Source organism: Notamacropus eugenii, chromosome 6, assembly GCF_028372415.1.
Source record: "Notamacropus eugenii isolate mMacEug1 chromosome 6, mMacEug1.pri_v2, whole genome shotgun sequence".
NCBI lineage: Eukaryota > Metazoa > Chordata > Mammalia > Diprotodontia > Macropodidae > Notamacropus > Notamacropus eugenii.
Genome location: NC_092877.1, coordinates 195,204,937 through 195,223,462, shown reverse-complemented (window position 1 = coordinate 195,223,462; position 18,526 = coordinate 195,204,937). Strand labels below are relative to the sequence as shown.

General features: G+C 37.1%; 1 protein-coding gene and 1 pseudogene across 10 annotated transcripts in view; both read left to right on the top strand.

Annotated features, from left to right (window-relative positions):
- Positions 1 to 18,526, top strand: part of LOC140512539 (ankyrin repeat domain-containing protein 26-like) — a 60,551-nt gene that overhangs the window by 20,591 nt on the left and 21,434 nt on the right. For 9 of the 10 annotated variants that reach the window (XR_011969798.1, XR_011969796.1, XR_011969797.1 and 6 more), the window contains 6 exons: positions 3,139 to 3,399; positions 8,056 to 8,114; positions 10,094 to 10,184; positions 12,170 to 12,383; positions 12,881 to 13,064; positions 14,686 to 14,829. Coding sequence is in view for 1 of the 10 variants with exons in the window: in XM_072621695.1 (XP_072477796.1) it covers positions 10,133 to 10,184; positions 12,170 to 12,383; positions 12,881 to 13,064; positions 14,686 to 14,829 (594 nt within the window). In the remaining 9 variants the exon portion in view is untranslated. The remainder of the gene's footprint in view (positions 1 to 3,138; positions 3,400 to 8,055; positions 8,115 to 10,093; positions 10,185 to 12,169; positions 12,384 to 12,880; positions 13,065 to 14,685; positions 14,830 to 18,526) is intronic. The other variant, XR_011969799.1, reaches the window with a different exon arrangement.
- Positions 15,573 to 16,695, top strand: LOC140512541 (importin subunit beta-1 pseudogene; annotated as a pseudogene).

The following is an 18,526-nucleotide window of genomic DNA, read 5'->3' as shown; positions in this document are numbered from 1 at the left end:
CAGGAGATTTCACAGCCTGATGCCAATAAATGGTGGGAAAAGAGTAGACATCAGTAAGTCCCAAAAGTACATAGTAGTATATAACTTCATTGGAAATAGGAAGAGAGATCAATCAAGGATCCCTTTGCTTTCATCAATGTGGGGGAGGAGGGTATGAGGGCGTCAGTCTCTAATGCGAGATTTTTTATTTTTATTCATCCAGGTACATGTTTCCCCTCCCCATGTTTCCATCCCCACTGTATATGAAACTTCATTCGTCTCTCTGTGATCCCCTCGCTCTGATACTATTGGTTATTGATGCCCTCTATGTATCAGATAAGATGCAAACTGAAGATAATGTGTAACAAACTTCATCTTAAAATAAAATGACCTATCTGCATAGTAAAAGTTGTTAATGTTCAGGCACTTGTAAGTTTTGAAAAGAGATTCCACAGCCTCATGACAATCCATCGTGGCAAAGAGTAGGCATCAGGAAATCAGAAATATGGACAGTAGTATATGGTTGACCTGGGGCTAATCTTTGGAAGTTCTGTTAATCTTTTCATTCTTGTGAATTTCAGTCCATGCAATCATACTCTTGTCTACGTCTGAGGGAACTGACATTTTTACAATGAATTTCATATGAACTGCTGGTGTGTTATATACATATCTTGCTGTCATGTTTCTTGGCCCAGTTCGAGTAGCTTAGAGAGTTACTTAGTGATTCAGATCCCATTTGCTTTGACTTCCCCTTCCAATACAGTATCAAGGAAGAGGACTTTTCCTACTTCTTTTGAGACAGCCCTTCCCAGTGGTTCACATATTAACAGTTAGTTTTTCTTCTCTCTCTCTTTTGAGATAATCAGACTGATTTTGTCTTTAAAAAAAATCATCCTCGTCCTGCCTCAGTATTGATTCCTTGTCTCTGAATTTAGTTCAGAAATTCATGTGTCTTGAAATGAGTTAAATTTAGAAATTCCGTTCTCTTAGAAATCACTTTTCTAAACTGGTGGTTAATTTGCCGAAACACAATAAGATCAATTTCAGTTTAATGAGTTTGTTGGGCAGATTTCTTCCCTATGATACAAGTGCATGTCATACAATCCTTTTTGGTGCTAGAGATTAGACGTGTAATCCACTGGGATCAATTTACTCCCTTGAGCAGGGCAGGTTATTACTTTCTGTGAAAGTAAGTTTTCATTGAACTGATACAGGCAATAATACAATCACAGGTGAGACTCCAACTCAGGCCTTCCTCAATATGGAGTCAGATCTCCATCCACACTGCATCTCAAACTTCATTCATCTCTCTCTGATCCCCTGGCTCTGAAACCTTTGGTTGTTGATTTCCTGTGTCTATCAAATAAAATGCAAACTGAAGAAAATATGTAATAAAATCCATCTTTCAAAAGACATTTCATATCTCCTTTCTAAAGCCTGTGAATTTTCAGACACTTCTAAAAATGGAAAAGATATTACATAGCCTGATGACAGTAAATAGTGACCAAAGAGTAGCCATCAAGAAATCATAAACTTGCATAATATTATGTGGCTTCATTGGAACCAGGAAGAGAAAGCAATCCCATATGAACACTTGCCCTTTGGCAGTTCTTCATAAAATAGCTTCTTTGGCTAGTATAAATTTTACATTCAACATGACCAGCTTAAATGGAGTTGGGGAGTTTGAATGCTTGGCAGTTCAGTTCCGAGTAAGGTCCACAGCGTCTGAAACCTTATCTTATCCTGCTAGATGATCTTCAGTACCTTAATAAGAAAATTCAGATGGAAGCGATTCAGTTCCCTGGCATGGCGCTGGTATACTACCCAGGTTTCAGTAGCACACCACAATCCATTACCTCTTCTCTCCCATAAGTTCCTTTGAAGCCTCCAAGCACTGAGCTAGTACTGCCTCCCCAGCAATGAGCTTGTTCTACCAATACGTGTATCAACCTCCTGAGCAAGGCTATCCTGCTGTGTAAGTTGCAGCAAAAGGAAGACGGAGAAAAACGCTATCAAATTTAGCAGTGAAGATACCATTGAAAATCTGGGAGTCAGCAGTTTCAGTAGAATCTTAGCCCCATATCAAAATAAAAGTGTGTGTGGAGAGAATATAAATAGTTCTACCATTGAGAGAGTATAAAAGAAGAAAGATATTGGATAATAATACCTTGAAGGGATACCATCATTGAATGAAGGATCAGAGAAAGTTTAAAGCCACAGAAAGTAAATGTTGATTCTGTCTTCTGCTACTTCTTTCACTTTCCTAAAGCATTGTCTTTTATTTGCAATTTTTGAGCCTAGTATAGAAGTAGTCTTGTCATGTTTTTGAAAGGAATGCTTAAACTCTATAAGTTCTTATTTTCATACTAAATTGATATGGAGTATTGAAAGTTTAAAGATTAATTCATAAAAGTTAGATCATTCTATAAAAAGCTAAGTTCTCATGTAATTAAAGTAGTTCAAATGTTAAAAAACTGTATCGACTATATAGAGAGCAAATGAGAGTTCGTTACAAAAAATAAAGTAAATGAAAGAATGCTGATTGTGAGTATTTTCTGTGGCAAAATATTTGAACATTGTGGATAGAGAGCTCGCCTCAAAGACACAGAGACATGGCTTCAAGTGTCATCTCTGACACATCCTTGCTAAGGGATTCCTGGGCAAATTGTTTAACATCTATGTTCTCTACGACACTGTGAAAAACTGTAAGTTGCACAGAAGGTGCCCACCTCCATTACTCAAGGGGAATTTCCTCAACTGAGAGTTCTCTGTAAATGAAGCACAGGTTGAACATAATTGGTTGAAAATCTATTTCCTAACCCTAAGGATTTTGAGAAGTCACATGTGCATGTTATTTTTAAAAAGTTATCCCAAAAGTAAAGCCTTTCCTTAAACATCTGGCTAAGAAATTCTTTGGGACTACTCATAGAGATAAATGTTCATGAGGAAGTAAGAGGTGGATTTCCGAGAAAGAGACGATAGGCTGAAAAAGAGAAAGAAACCATTATTGGTTACACATGAGACAAAATAGATAATGTGTAAATTAAGATCAAATCATAAAGCTCGGTAGTAATTTGAGTGACATCCCATGATAAATTTAAGTAATATGTCAGGTGGATAAAACTGATGTACCATTAAACTCCACTACTTCCTTTTCAGATGCATCTGCCATTAATTGTGGGAAAAAGAGCAGTTACAGACATCCTAAAGATTTCACTGATAATTTGAATCATCCTTTCCAGTCACTGCCAGTGACCAAAAGTCTGTCAGGATCCACAAGCTCTAGAGTGAGTCCTGTCCAAGAAAATGAATCACCTGGAGCTGGAAGAGGCCCTAAGAATGCATACAAGGCTGTGAGTCCAGAAGCACAAGCAGTCCTTCAAAACGACGGTGAATGACAGCTCCCTCGAAAAATAGAAGGTAAAGATGCTAATGAAGAAGGCTGTGCAGTTAACATTATGTAGTTTCCATGGGTCAATTTTTTCCAGAAATTCTTGCGTTCCAATCTTTATTACAAGAGACAAGAGAAAATAAATGAAAAAGTCATGCAATGACCAAATTCATTTCTTTTTTCTCCTCTCATGCAGCCTAGAATAAAGCAGGTGTTTTCTGAGCAGGTATATTTATTTTCTCCTTTAATCACTGTAACATATTCCACAAACCCTGAAAGACAGTAACTTGGACCATTGTAATAAATTAGTCTTCTCTGGGATAACTGTGATTTGCTACTTCCCTTTCTAAATGTTTAACAAGTTAAACAATTCGGGTTATATGAATTCACATTCACAGGCAATGGTCGTATAGGCGTGGTTTTGCTCTCATTTTGAACTCTTTAAAGGTATCTTCCTCAAGCTGAAATTTAATCAATTTACCTTTTCTAAGATGTGAAATGACCCAGTTAGTTGATTATAAGAGTGATAAATACAAGCGTACAGGATGACTGCTTGCATAACTTCATTGCTGATTTGGTTTGATAGGGGGACACGTCAGAGGGCTTAATATTCTGACTTTATTCTAGTCTGATTTCTTCAAAGGGAGTTTCTGGCCATGGGAGAGCTGCTTCTTACAACATTCCTTAATCACCCTTATCGCAGGGCCTGGGGAAAATGGGGGCAACGGACCCTATATCTTGCTGTGCCAGTCCAGACAGCCACCGCTTTTGAACTCCCGTATCAAAATCAGAGGTGAGATCAAAGTCTCACTGGGGCTCGCATGAGCCAAACACATATTCTTTCTCCCTACACACATACACGCAGAGCTTTCTACTTTGTGCGCTCAACCCTAAGCATCTCCCTATTGCCAGATTTAAACTATATTTCTCTTTTTGAGGAGTTCTGATAGAACAATGACTCTTGTGTCTACTTTAGCAAACTTGGGAAGGATTGCATATCCATGCATGTAGTAATGTGTGCACGGTAACATTAACTCATATTCTTCATAACAAGCATCCATTTCAAAGCAACCAACAAATCGATATAATGGCACATAATTGTCAGGAAGACTGATGAAATGCAGGAATTTGTCCTCGAGCTTACACCACACAAAGTTTCTGAAGGAAGAGAGAGTTCTCTTTAAATCCCTTTTCTATTTGGGTGGTTACTTTCAGGAACCACAATGAGCTCAATTTCAGTTAAATGAGTTTGTTATACATGTGTCTTCCATGCTATAGCAGTCCATGGCACATGATTGTTTTTGTTTGTGAGACTAGGCTTGTAATTCCATTGAGAAGAACTAACTTCCTTGACCAGGACAAGTTAGTACCTTCTGTGAAACTAAGGGTCTCAGACAATGGGCTGGAGCACTGACAAGGTAGATGGTGTGCTAATAATCACACAGGCAACATCAAAGTCACAGGTGGGACTCAAGGTCAGGCCTTCCTCATTCTGGAGTCAGATCTTCATCCACACTGTCTCTCAAACTTCATTCGTCTCCCTCTGATCCCCTGGCTCTGAAACCTTTGGTTATTCATTCCCTCTGTCTACCAGAGAAAATGCAAACTGAAGAAAATATGTAATCAACCTCATCTTAAGCCTCATAGACAGAAAAAAAGTGTGCTGAGTGAATATAAATAACTCTATTATTTAGAGAGTGAAACGGAGGAGAGATAGTGGGCAATAATAACTTGAAGGGATGCCGTGGTTAAATGAAGGATGAGAGAAATTTTAAAGACCCAGAAATTAAATGTTGATTCGGTGTCCTTGTGTTGCTGTTGCTTTCCTACATCATTGTCCTTTAGTTGCACTTTTTGAGTCTAGTATAGAAGTAATCTTGTTATATTTTAAAAGGGAATATTTAAACTCCATAAACTGTTATTTTCATGGTAAATTTATTGTGGATGTTAAAATTCGAATGATTAATCTTTAAGAAGTTACATGGTTCAAAAAAAAAAGCTATCTTCCCATTTAATTAATATAGTTCAAATGTTATAAAATGGTTGCAACTATACATAGATCAAATGGGAGTTCACCAAAAAAATAAAGGAAGTGAACGGATCCTAACTGTGAGCATGTCTTGTGCAAAAATACTTTAACATGGTGCATAGCGTGCTGGCCTGGAAGCCACAACGACATGGTCTGAAATGTCATCGCTGACACATCCTGGCTAGGTGATCCTGGGCAAATTTTTTAACATCTATATTCTCGAGGAAACCCTCTAAGACTATAAGGTGTAGAGAAAGTGCCAGTCTCCATTGTTCAAGGGGAGTTTCCTCACCTGAGAGTTCTTTGCAAATAACATGCTGGGTAAAATTCATAGGGTCAGGGTCTGTTTTGTGATCCTAAGTAGTGAAAGTCAAATGTGAATGTTAATTTTAAAAGTTTATCCCAAAATAAAAGCTTTGGCTGAAGCTTTTCCTTCTTAAGAAATTGTTTGACACTATACATGGAGACAAATCTTGATGAGGGAGTAAGAACTGGTAATCTCAAAAAGAGAGGGTAGGATAAAAAAAAAAAAAAGAAACCATTCTTGAAATTGGTTATTCCACGCATGACATAGATAAAATACATGATGCATAAATTAACAAAATCAAGTCATAAAGCTCGGTAGTAATTTGAGTGACATTCCTTGATAAATTTAAGTAATATGCCAGGTGGATAAAAGTGATGTACTATTTAACTCCACTATTTCCTTGTCGGATGCATCTGCCACTAGTTCTCAGAAAAGGGACAGTTACAGACATCCTAAGGATTTGATTCTTAACTTGAATCATCCCTACCAGTCACTGCCAGTGACCAAAAACTGGTCAGGATCCGCAGACTTTAGAGTGAGTCCTATCCTGAAAGATGAAGCAGCTGGAGCTGGAAGTGTGATTGTAGGAGCAAAGCAAGTCCCTCAGAAGCAGGGTGAACCACCGCTCCCTGTAATAATAGAAGGTAAACAAGCTCATGCAGAATCTTACACGGTTGACACTGTGAATTTCTCATGTGTCGATCATTTTCTCAAATTGTTGCATTCCAATCTTTATTGGAATACGTAAGCAAAATAAATGATTAAGTCATGCGATGACAAAATTCATTTCTTGTTTCTCCTATCATGCAGCCTATAATCTAGCAGGTGTCTTTTGAACAGCTATTTTTATTTTCTCCTTTAATCAGTGTAACATAATCCAGCTACACTGAAAGGCAGTAGCCTAGACCTTTGTGATAAAATAGTCTTCTCTGGGATAACTGTGATTTGCTACTTTACTTTTTTCAGTGTCAAATACTAAATGACCTAGTTAGTTGCTGGTTTGTAACACTATTATTAGATGCTGTATAAATTACGAAATTGATCTCATATTCAGGTTTCAATGATTATTTTGATTTTCTTTCAATGGATTTGTTGTACAGTGAAATATACAGTTATTTCTACCTATTCTTTTAAAGTTCTGTATATATTTTCAGGTCTGGAATTTTCTCTCTATGTAATCATCCTCTGTCTTGCTCTGAGGAACCTGAAAGTTGTATAGTGACTTTCAAATTCACTGCTGGAGTATTATCTACATGTCTTCCTTCCAAGATTTTGGCTTGCTGAGAAAAGCTTATCGAGTTACTTCATGATACAGATCTCATGGACTTTTACTTCCCTAGGCAACATGGCATTAAGGAAGAAGTCTTGTTTTTCCATTCTTTTGCAATGATCCTAGCCAGTGGTTTCACATATTAAGATTTAGGTTTTGTGCTCTGTCTTTTGAAATAACCAAACGGATTTGCCAATTTTCATTTATTTATTTTGTCCTCTCACTGACTATGTCATGATTCTTTGTCTCTGAACTTAACTCAGAAATTCATCAGTCCTGTAATGAGTTATATTTAGAAATCTAGTTGTGTTGTGGATCATTTTTCTATTCTCGTTGCAAAGTGATCTTCTAGCCTTAACGGAGGCATGTGGACACCACGGAATCTGATCAAGTGTCTTTATACCACCAAGCTATCCTTCCAGGATGTCTGGCTTATTATCTAAAGAAATCAGATCCTCTGTCTCTGACCCTGCAGGCAGACTCAAGCAATGAATATTTCTTAGTCACAAGAGAGAAGGAAGTGGTTGTTGCTAATGGTTCCTTCCCAATTTCCAACGTGACTCACATTGTCCTGATTCCCAGGATGCTGTATACTCATTGTTTTCCCACCTATCCATCCCCGTTCTTTGTTCTCTTATATTTCCCCAAATTCCATGGAGGCCAGTAATCCTATCTTGGATTTGTTGTCTTTGGTTAGTGAGAAATACAAGTGACCCAGTTAATTGATAACTGCTGGCCTAACTAGTAGATTGATCACGTATGATCACTGTCTCTTGGTTTACCTTGAATTTTGAACTGTAAAGGTTTCATCTCGATTAAATACATAAATCTATCCTCACACTTCGTGGGATTTGGTCTGAAAAGACTGTCCCACTAGAAATGTAAATTGTTTCATTAGACTGCAAATACAAAATAATTTGATGAATGCATAATTAGTATGAATTTCTTTTGCCTATTCCTTATTTTAAAAGAGATTAAAATAGGTAAATTATATATGGGATTTTATTTATGTAAGAAAATAATTCTGAATAATATAAATTGTTACTTAAATATTCATATCAATTTTACATGATATTTAGAATTTAAAGGATCATCAGAGGAATGCTCAGAAAGTTTTGATAAAAGTGACCTGCAACAGGTATGTAAAAATGACATTCAAATTTCCGATATTTTACTTTACTAAAGCTGCCTTTCATGCTAGTGTTACTGAAAGTTTTTCAGGACTTAGTTTGCTTTTAAATTCATTTAAATTGGTTTAAAACATAAAAGCATTTTTCACTGAACACATAGGACTGCTTTTTTGCATAATAAGGTATAGGAATCTTTCGTCTGAAAACGGATACTTTTAGAAATAGTCTCTTAGTGAAATTGTCCATAGCTGAATCGAAGCCTAATGATATTTCTGGATTTTCCTTCATTTCCCACATATATAAAATGAAGACTATTTATAAGTGGAAAGAAATGTTATGATTATGATAATTTTTATAAGCTAAATCATTTAGCTTCCAATTAGTTAGGTGGCATAGTAGAGGGAGTCAAGAAGACCTGAGTTTGGCCAACTGTGAGTCCTTATCTGAGAAGCTGGCATCCGTGGGTTTATGAAACAGTATATTCCTAGATTCACAGACTGCTGTCTTGAGGACCTAACATTATGAAGTGCCAAATGGATAATTTTGATTACACTGAACTGAAAATTTTTGCACAAACAAATGCAATGCAACTAAGATTAGGAGGGAAGCAGAAAACTGGGAAAGAATTTTTGCAATTAGTGTCTGTGATAAAGGTCTCATTTCTAAAGTGTATAGAGAACTGAGTCAAATGTACAGCAACACAAGTCATTCCTCAATTGACAAAAGGTCAAAGGATATGAACAGGCAGATTTCAGAGAAAGAAGTTAAAGCTACCAATGGTCACATGAAAAAGTGTTCTAAATCCCTATTGATTAGAGAGATGCAAACCAAAACAGCTCTGAGATATCACAGCACACCTAACATGACAAATAGGGTGATGATAAAAGTTGGAGAAGATGTGGGAGAGTTGGAGGACTAATTCTTTGTTGGGGGAGCTGTGAACTGATCCAACCATTCTGGAGAGCAATTTGAAACTACGCCCAAAGGGTCACAAAAATGTGCATACTCTTTGACCCAGCAATACCGCTTCTAGCACTGTGTGCCCAAGAGATCACAGAAATGGGAATGGGTCCCACATGTGCAAAGATATTTATAGCAGTGCTCTTTGTGGTGGCCAAAACCTGGAAATCAAGGGGATGCCCATCAATTGGGGAATGGTTGAATAAACTGTGGTATATGAATGTAATCGAAGACTATTTTGCTATAAGAAATGATGAACAGGAAGACTTCAGAGAGGCATGGAAAGACTTATATGAACTGCTACTGAGTGAAAGGAGCAGAACCAGGAGAACTTTGTACACAGCAACCACCACAGTGTGTGAGGATTTTTTCTGGTAGACTTAGAACTTCATTGCAATGAAAGGACATAAAAAATTCCCAATGGTCTCTTAAGGCCAAATGCCTTCCACATCCAAACAAGGAACTATGGAATTTGTATGCAGAATGCAGGCGATCATTTTCTTTTGTATTAAATTTTGGTTTGTTTTATGATTTCTCCCAATCATTTTTATTCTTCCATCCAACATGACGAAGGTGAGAATGTGTTTAATAAAAATGTATTAAGAATGTAATAAGAATGTATTAATGCATTATGCATTATAAGAATGTACAAGAATGTGCAGAACCTACATAAAATTGTAAGCCATCTCAGGGAGGGAGGTGGGAGGTAGGGCAGAAGGGTGAGTGGGAGAGGAAAAATCAAAGATATATGGAAGTGGATGTAGAACACTGAAAACAAACCAAAAAAGACCTGAATTTGAATCTATCCGTGGCCTCCTAGCTTTGTAAGTCTAGTAGGAAGCTGGACAAGCCACATAACTTTTGTAAAATCATTATCAGTTATGCTTGTGTCAGAAAATGGTGGTGAGGATGGCATGAGATAATGTATACAGAGTGTTGTGAAAACCTTAAAGTGCCACACAAATATTAGCCGTTGTTATTATTTTAAAATTTGTGTTATTTTACCCTGCTGTTCTATATTTTACAGGACAAAGTACAGAGAGATGCAAATGATCATGATGACCTCATGCAGTCATCTGACACAGCTCCAGAGGATTACGATTTACCTCCCTTAAACTGTAAGAATGTTTTCATATTGATTGAACAACTTAGTGCTATTTGCAAAAGTAAGAACATTTTGAAATTTTCTGACAGAATAAGAGTGTTAAACGGAAATCAGAGATGTCTGACTCATAGTAAAGTGGAAGTGAGCCTAATCTCTGGCAGACCGTGTCCAAAGTGAAAGGAATTATGTTGACTACAGACCAGTAAATTTCTCAGCCACCTTCTATTTGTTTCAGTTCAAAAGGAATTACTAAGTACCTACTGTGTGGGAAACATACAAAGTTTGGATAAGTTTTCTCATTGAGTTTGCAATTTAATAGGGGATATAACCTACATAGACAACTCAAATATTAAAATATATATAAGTGTTGGAGGAATACAGTCATATTACTACATGAGGTTCAGTGTAGAAAGAACATTTACTATTAAGAATAAATAACCTGTCTGTGAACGTACCATTTGCGTTGAGTTTTGAAGGATTGGTATGAACTCAGTCGGTATAGAACATGAGAGTATAGGGCGATGAAATGACCATTCCAGGCATGGAAACTCTTGAGTAAAAAGGCAGGAAATGACAGCGAAAAATCCAGTTTTACTGGACAATATATAGCAGTAAGAAATAAAAGGGAAAGGTAGATAATGGAGAGGGCCAATATTTTGTCTATAGACAAATCTCTCAAACTGGGAGCTTCAGTTTCTTCACCTATTAAATGCCATACATTACGGGATTGTTGTGGGGGGATGTATTTTGTAAGCCTCTATGTGCTGTATTATATAATATGTGTTATTAATATTGCATGCTAGGATACGATATGTGAATATTATTTGCTTGGTTGGTAATAGAAGAACCATTTGAAGAGAATGACATGACTAGATGTATAAAGGTAACAGGCAGTGAGCTCTTTCATGGAAAAAACAATCAAAATATTAAAATCTTTCACAAAATGAGCCAAAGTATCAACAGTCTTTCAAATGTTCTGCCTCGTTGTTATAATTCTTCAGTCAGCATGGCATATAGGACATTGTACTGGGCACAACGCCATGAGTAGCTAGGTTCAGATTCTGCCTTATACACCTACTAATTCTGTGAATCTTAACAAGCACTTAAACTTCTCCGTGCCTCAGTTTCTTCCTTTGCTTTGAATCTTTGAGCTTATCATTTCCTTTACTGTCAGCTTCACTTCGTGCTCCAATAAGTGTGTCTACCTCTAGAAACTGTGTTAGGTCTCGTCGCTTCAACTCTGTTAAACACTAAAATATATGAAGACTTCGAAGTTACCAGGGGAAACCCAATAACAAAGTCTGTTGAATCTGTAACTTGATACATTTCTAACTCCGGATTAGGTCTAAATTTGGTGACGTATCTCTCTGAAAAATAAAGGGACAGCAGCTATTTTCCATAATGCTCAGAAGATTTTTTCAGTTTCCTCTGGTGTTTCAGCTATATTTTCTTTAAAGTTACCAGAAGTCTGACCAATGAATAAATGAGGACAGATGTTATTGTATGCATGTTACATACTTATTTATGCTATAAGTCTCTAAAGAAGAAGCAGTGTTTATAGACAACGATTTAAAGTAAAACATTTATTCTACTTATAAAATAATTCAGTATATTTGCAATGCATAGATATTAAGTATATGACGCATTTTATTAATCTTATTTGTCCACACAGAGTACACACCAGAATATTTACTTCTCACATATACTTCTCCCATATTGTGAAAAATAATGAACTCTCAAAGGTTTTTTTTTTTTTTAATAAAGTAATGGGTAACTTAGAGATTCTTTTTAATTGTCCACAGTGCCCACAGGGAGATAGGCTGTTTTCATATTCAATGTAAATCTTGTGACAAAGTAATATTTTCCTATATTCTTAGGATTTATATGGATAGATATTATTTTGTAATTCCCAGAGCATTTGAATTCTAAATGTACTGCTAGTGTTCTGCAGATTTTAAAATACTCAATTTGTATTGACTTGTGTTTTTCTCTGCACAGATCCTACTATATATTTGAAAATTAAGGATGAAGTTCTAAGATATGATCAATCAGTCAATCGTAAAAAATCACAATGCACACTACTCGCCAGAAAAGTTAAGAATTTAGAAAACATGATTAGTGGAATGCAGAAGGAAATGTCAGAAACAATAGAAATGAAATCCCAGTTAGAGCATCAAAAAGCAGTATGCAACAGAGAACTCTGTAGCATCAGGTATGGAACTCAAGATTTTCGATAAAGCCTTGGAAGCATTTCTCTTAACGGTGAAGAAATGTGACAGCGAATTTGAAGTTGGAAGGCAAAAATAATGTTATGAATAAGCCCTACTTATTCCTTTTTACTCCATGGACATCTATGAGTTAATTTTTTAGTGAATTATCAAAACTATAGCACATTTCCTTGCAATTTAATTTTTTTTCAAAATGAGGTAAAAAATAAAATCTGAATAATGCATAGTGATGGGAAAATGGATTGAATTTTATCTACATGCCCCTCTACACTTTTTACCAGAGTCATTCAAATGCATCAAAACTCAGGACGTTCAATTTGCATCATTAAAAGGAGTTTCTTGACTGTGAGTTCCGTACATGGATCCAGTTACCCCTAAATTAATATTCTTTTCCTTTAGTCATTCAGATGACTATATTTAAATGGCATTCTATTCCTTATTTCCACTGACCTGTCATTTATAAACGGCAATTTTAATCTAGGTTTACCTTGAACCAAGGGAAAATAAAGCTAGAGACTACAAAAATGCTACTTGAAGAACATATGGAACAGTTGAGAAGAGAAGAAGAGCAATATAGCAAAATAGTGGATCTCACCCAGCGACTTGAATGCAGTGCCAGATCTCTGGAAGTTGAACTGACAACAGTAAGAAAGCATTTTCAGCAGGTAAATTGGAATCTAAACTCACTATTTCAATTTTTTCTTGTTAAGAATATGTATGGGTTCCCTGGGGATGGGGGGATCAATACTGCATTTTTTTGAATCCTAAAAATGGCAATGCTTTCTATTTCTGGTATTAGTAGGTTGGGTTCAGTGATTTGTAAATGAGTACTCTTAAATACTAAATACGTAACAAAAAAAGGAAAAGTTGCCCGTATTTTAGCATTTGAATGTAAAATTACAGTCTAAATGTCCATGGAAAAAATAAATTGAAGCTGATACTTTTGAAAGTGTGTTTCACAGTAGAGAATCAGTATGGTGTAATGAATAGAGCTGGCCTCAAATCCATGAGGACGAGGGTTCAAATGTTGCCATGGACACTTCCTGACTGATTGACCCTGGGCAGACAATCTAGATGGACCCCAGGCCATAAGTTTCAAATTCTCCCAAAGCTGCCCACAGACCCCAGTACTGGGGGTGGGGGACCTAATGGACAACACTGCTCTATCCTCAGCTTCGATAAGAATATAAATTCCAGAGCACATTGGTAGATAGAGATGCCTTACCTGCAAATTCTCTAAGCCAATGAAATTGCAAGTTCAATCCCCTTTTCTGTCCCTTGTGCGACACTTTAGCACCCAATCCTTCCGTCTTTCAGAATAGTTTACTGTTCTCTAGCATCTTTACCTTTTACTGATGCAATTCTTATGCAATTAACATTATTCAAGTCTTTCTAAATGGAGGAAAGGCTAAGTCTTCATTACTCAGAGCACTGGACTGAGCCTAAGATGAAATTCAGTAAGGATGAATGTAAAATTATGTAATTAGATACAAAAATAGTTTCATATGTATAAGCTGGGAGAAATATGATTACATGGCATTTTGTCTGAAAAGATGCAGGAATCTTAGTCAGTTCTAAGCTGGAGTTGAGTCAGTGCTGCTATATGACCACCAAAAACCTAGTGTAATTTTGCCTCCCATTCAGAGAAGGGCAGTTTCGAAACATGTCTCTTCACTCTGACCTGAATAGACTTTATTTGTACTATTGAATTCATCTGTGGCTCCCACAGAATTAAGGTAACTAGTAAGCAGGATGGCAAACATAATGAGGAAGGCCCTTGGAGCCTATTGCATGTGAGAATCAGCTAAAGGAACTAGAGATGTTTATCCTTATATCTTCAAGTTATTGAAGGACAGTCAGGTGGAAGAAGAGTGAATTTTGCTCTTCTTCAGTGTAAGAGACAGAGCTAAGAGCAATGGATGGAGTGGCAAAAATGTACATTTTTACAGTTAATGTCAGGGGAAAATTGCTAACAAATAGAATCCCTACAAATAGAATGAGTTTCACTGAGAGTTCCCCCACCTGTGAAGGCTTCAAGTTGAGTTTGGTAAGAGTTAGACACATAACGATGGTATGGATTGAACTAAATAGTTGTTGAGTTTCCTTTGTAATTTTCAGTTACTATCCTTCTTATTACTTTCATTTTCGGTAGCCTACTTTTCTGAATTGTTTAAAATCTATTTTCCTTCCTTTTTGAGATTCTATATTCCAGTTAAAGGTAAAATGTATTTGCTGACTTTTGAAGGGAAAAGATGATTAAAAATTTTATGAAATTGTTGTCCCCAGGTTGAAGAAGAGCTAAAATACACTCAAAGACAACTTGTTCATGAGCAGCGAGCCAGAACTTTGCAAGAGTCAACTCTGAATAATCTTCTTTGGAAGCAGAAAGAAAAAGAAGCAGTTGCTTCCAAAGTGTCTCAGACTTCTGAGGTATTCACTTTGGTCATTTTCCAATTTAACTACATATTTGAAAAGTCAGGATTTCTGTTCCTCATTTTGGAACATATTTGTTATCCTCAGTCACGTCCATCTGTCTGCATTAGAGAGGTTGGGACATATGTGGTGACCAAAATGAGCACAGGTTGTTTTGCTTGGTTGTTTCTTTTCTTTGAATGGCATGATCGCCCCAGAGACTCTAGGTTATTCCTACTGAAAAAAATCCCTGCTGCTCAGTAATGCCTTGACCCTTTCTGGACATGGGAAAAGGACAGCTCTTCAGGGTCCTTAGGGGGTGAAAGGAATGCAACCAGGCAGAAGGGGACACCTCATACACAAATCACTTTTCTTCCTTGATTAAGTGATTTCTTCTGTTTCTGCTTTCCAGGGCAGAGAGGAAGGGTTACAACAAACCATATGTTAATAGTTTGGTCTACTTCACATTGTTGTCTCGCTCATGTTTCATGAAAGAGAAGGAATAAAAGTATTTTCAGAAAGAATGAATTTCACTTAGATTTCTGACATAAGGCTCTATCCACTACAAGAATTCATTCATTTGCGTTCATCATTGCTTAGCATGATAGAAACACATGTTCATCAAATGGCAAATTTAGAATTTTTCATTTTCTTTTTTTTTTCCCCAGTGGTTTGAGGTAAATCATTTGAGTTTTTGGTCCTTAGTAATCCTTTGGTTCCTGGGCACTGGAGAGCTTCATTTAACTCACCTGCTACCTCTTCACACAATCCCCCTTGCCTTACAGAAGGGATCTCATAGAATGGGGCTTCTTAGCTTTTTGATATAGCTCTTTCCACTGGTCCTGAATGGGGACCAATGCTCCTGGACCAGTTTTACTATGATGGGAGTGCAATATCAACTTTTTATACTTTGGCCTCAACAATTCTTTCATTACTCCTTTAAATTGCATGGCTAGGCCTAGGTTACCCGCTACTGACCACACTCCAGGTCTCACTTTTCCCATCCCTAAAATGAGCGATTTGGACGAGAAAATTTAAATCAATGATGCTATGAAGATGCTATGGATCCATGAAAGGCCGATTTTTCCCACAACTTATACTAAGAAGTTTTAAGACTGGGATGCAGTGGCTTTTGTCTGCATCTTGGAATCAGTTCAGACCTCTAGTTATTCAGGCAATGCCCACTCACATAGCCTAACTGAAAGTTCCCGGGATGGTGGTTCGAGACACAATTGCCTGGACAGTGGGCAGAATCTGTGAGCTGCTCCCTGAGGCTGCCATCAGTGGTGTCTACTTTGCTCCTTTATTACAGTGTCTCTTAGAGGGTCTCAGTGCTGAACTCAGTGTGGCTTGCAACGTGTGTTGGGCTTTCTCTAGTCTGACTGAAGCTGCTTGTGAGGCTGCAGATGTAGTTGATGATCAAAAAAAACCAACTACCTACTCTGTATCTACTTCATTTGAACTCATGGTCCTGAAACTTCTAGAGACCACGGATAGACCTAACAGACACCAGAATAACTTGAGGAGTGCTGCATATGAAGCCCTGATGGAAATAGTGAAAAACAGTGCCAAGGGCTGTTATTCTCCAGTCCAGGAGACGACTTTGGTCATCAAGGAACGACTGCAGCAAGTGCTGGAGATAGAGTCTCACATACAGAGCACATCAGACAGAATTCATTTCAATGACCTTCAGTCGTTGCTCTATACTACTCTTCAGAATGTTCTCTGGAAAGTGCAGCACCAGGACGCTTTTCCGATTTCTGATGTGGCCATGAATCCTTGCTGAGGATGTTCCAGAGCACAACTGGGTCTGGGGCAGAGTTAAGAAGATGCCCTGATGGCCGTGAGCACATTGATAGAAATGTTGGGTGGTGAAATCCTGAAATAGATGGATGCTTTTAAACCCTTCTTGAGAAGTGGTTTGAAGAATGATGCAGAGTACCAGGTTTGTCTGGCTGTTGTGTGCCTGGTGGAAGATTAGTGCCAAGCCCTATATTCCAACATTTTACCTTTCAGTGAGAGGTGATGCAGTTGCTATTGGTGAACTTGAGAAATGAAAATGTCCATAAATTTGTCAATCCACAGATTCTGTCAGTATTTGGTGATATTTCCCTTGTGATTGGAGAAGAGTTTAAGAGGTATCTTGAGGTGGTAGTGAATATTTTTTAGGAGGCTTCCTAAGCCCAGGTGGACAAGTCACACTACGACATGGTGTATTATCTGAATGAGTGAAGGGAAAGGTGTTTGGAAGCCTACACCAGAATCATCCAGGGATTAAAGGGAGACCAGGAGAATGTACACCTGGATGCGAGCCTGATGCAGTCCAGAGTAGAATTTATTCTTTCCTACATCGATCACATTGCTGCAGATGAGGATCACATAGATGTAGTAGTAGCTTGTGCTGCTGGACTGATAGGACACTTAGGTACAACTTTGGGAAGGATGTGCTGAAATTACTGGAGATCAGACCCCTGATCCATGAACTGATAACTGAAGGACAAGATCCAGGTAAAAAGTTGCAGCAGAATATATTGCGCTTCTTCTGATGTAACAAAAACAGGGGTAGAAATTATAATCTCCTACAAAGCTAAAGCAGAAATAGATCTAATCAAAAGAGATAAGGAAGGAAACAATATCCCGACTAAAAGACAAAGAAACCACAAAGCAATATCATTAATGAACATATATTCTCCAATTGGTATAGCATCCAAATTCCTAGAGGAAAAGTGAAGGGAGTTAGAGGAAGAAATAGAAAGCAAATCTATACTAGTGGGGGACCTCAACCTCCCGATCCCTGAACCTGACAAATCTAACATGAAGATAAACAAGAAAGAAGGAGGTGAATTCCACTCTGGATCAGGTGGATATGATAGGTCTCTGGAGAAAACTGAATGGGTATAGAAAGAAATATACTTTTTTCTCAGCAGTACATGGCAAATATACAAAACTTGACCATGTACTAGGACATAAAAACCTCACGATCCAGTCTAGAAAGGCAGAGATAGTCAGTTCATCCTTCTCACATCATAATGCAATAAAAATTATATGAAATGAAAGGCCAGGGAAAGATAGAGCAAAAAGTAATTGGAAACTAAATAGTCTAATCCTAAAGAAGGAGTCCTTTAAATAAGAAATCATGGAAGCCATCAACAACTTCATTCAAGAGAATGACAATGATAAGACAACCTACGAAATCTTATGAGATACTGCAAAAGCGGTTCTTAAGGGAAGCTTTATATCTTTGAATGTCTACATGAATAAAGTAGAGAAAAAAGAAATCAATGAATTGGGCATGCAACTGAAAAAGCTAGAGAAAGAACAAATTGAAAATCACCAAGGAAATAATCAGATTAGAAATACTGAAAACGAAAGGAGATATGAATACAATTAAAATTAAGAAAACTATTAAAATAATCGATAAAACTAAGAGTTGGTTTTATAAAAAGAACAGTAAAATTGATAAACTGTGGTCAATTTTTATTTAAAAAAAAGAACACCAGATTACCAATATCAAAAATGAAATGGGTGAACTCACCTCCAATAAGTCAGAAATTGGAATAATAATTAGAAATTACATTGTCCAACAGTATGCCCATAAATTCGACATCTAAATAAGATGGAGAATTACTTTAAAAAATATGAATTGGCCAAATTAATAGAAGAGGAAGCTGAAGGCTTAAATATCACTTTCTCAGAAAGAGAAATTGAAGTAGCC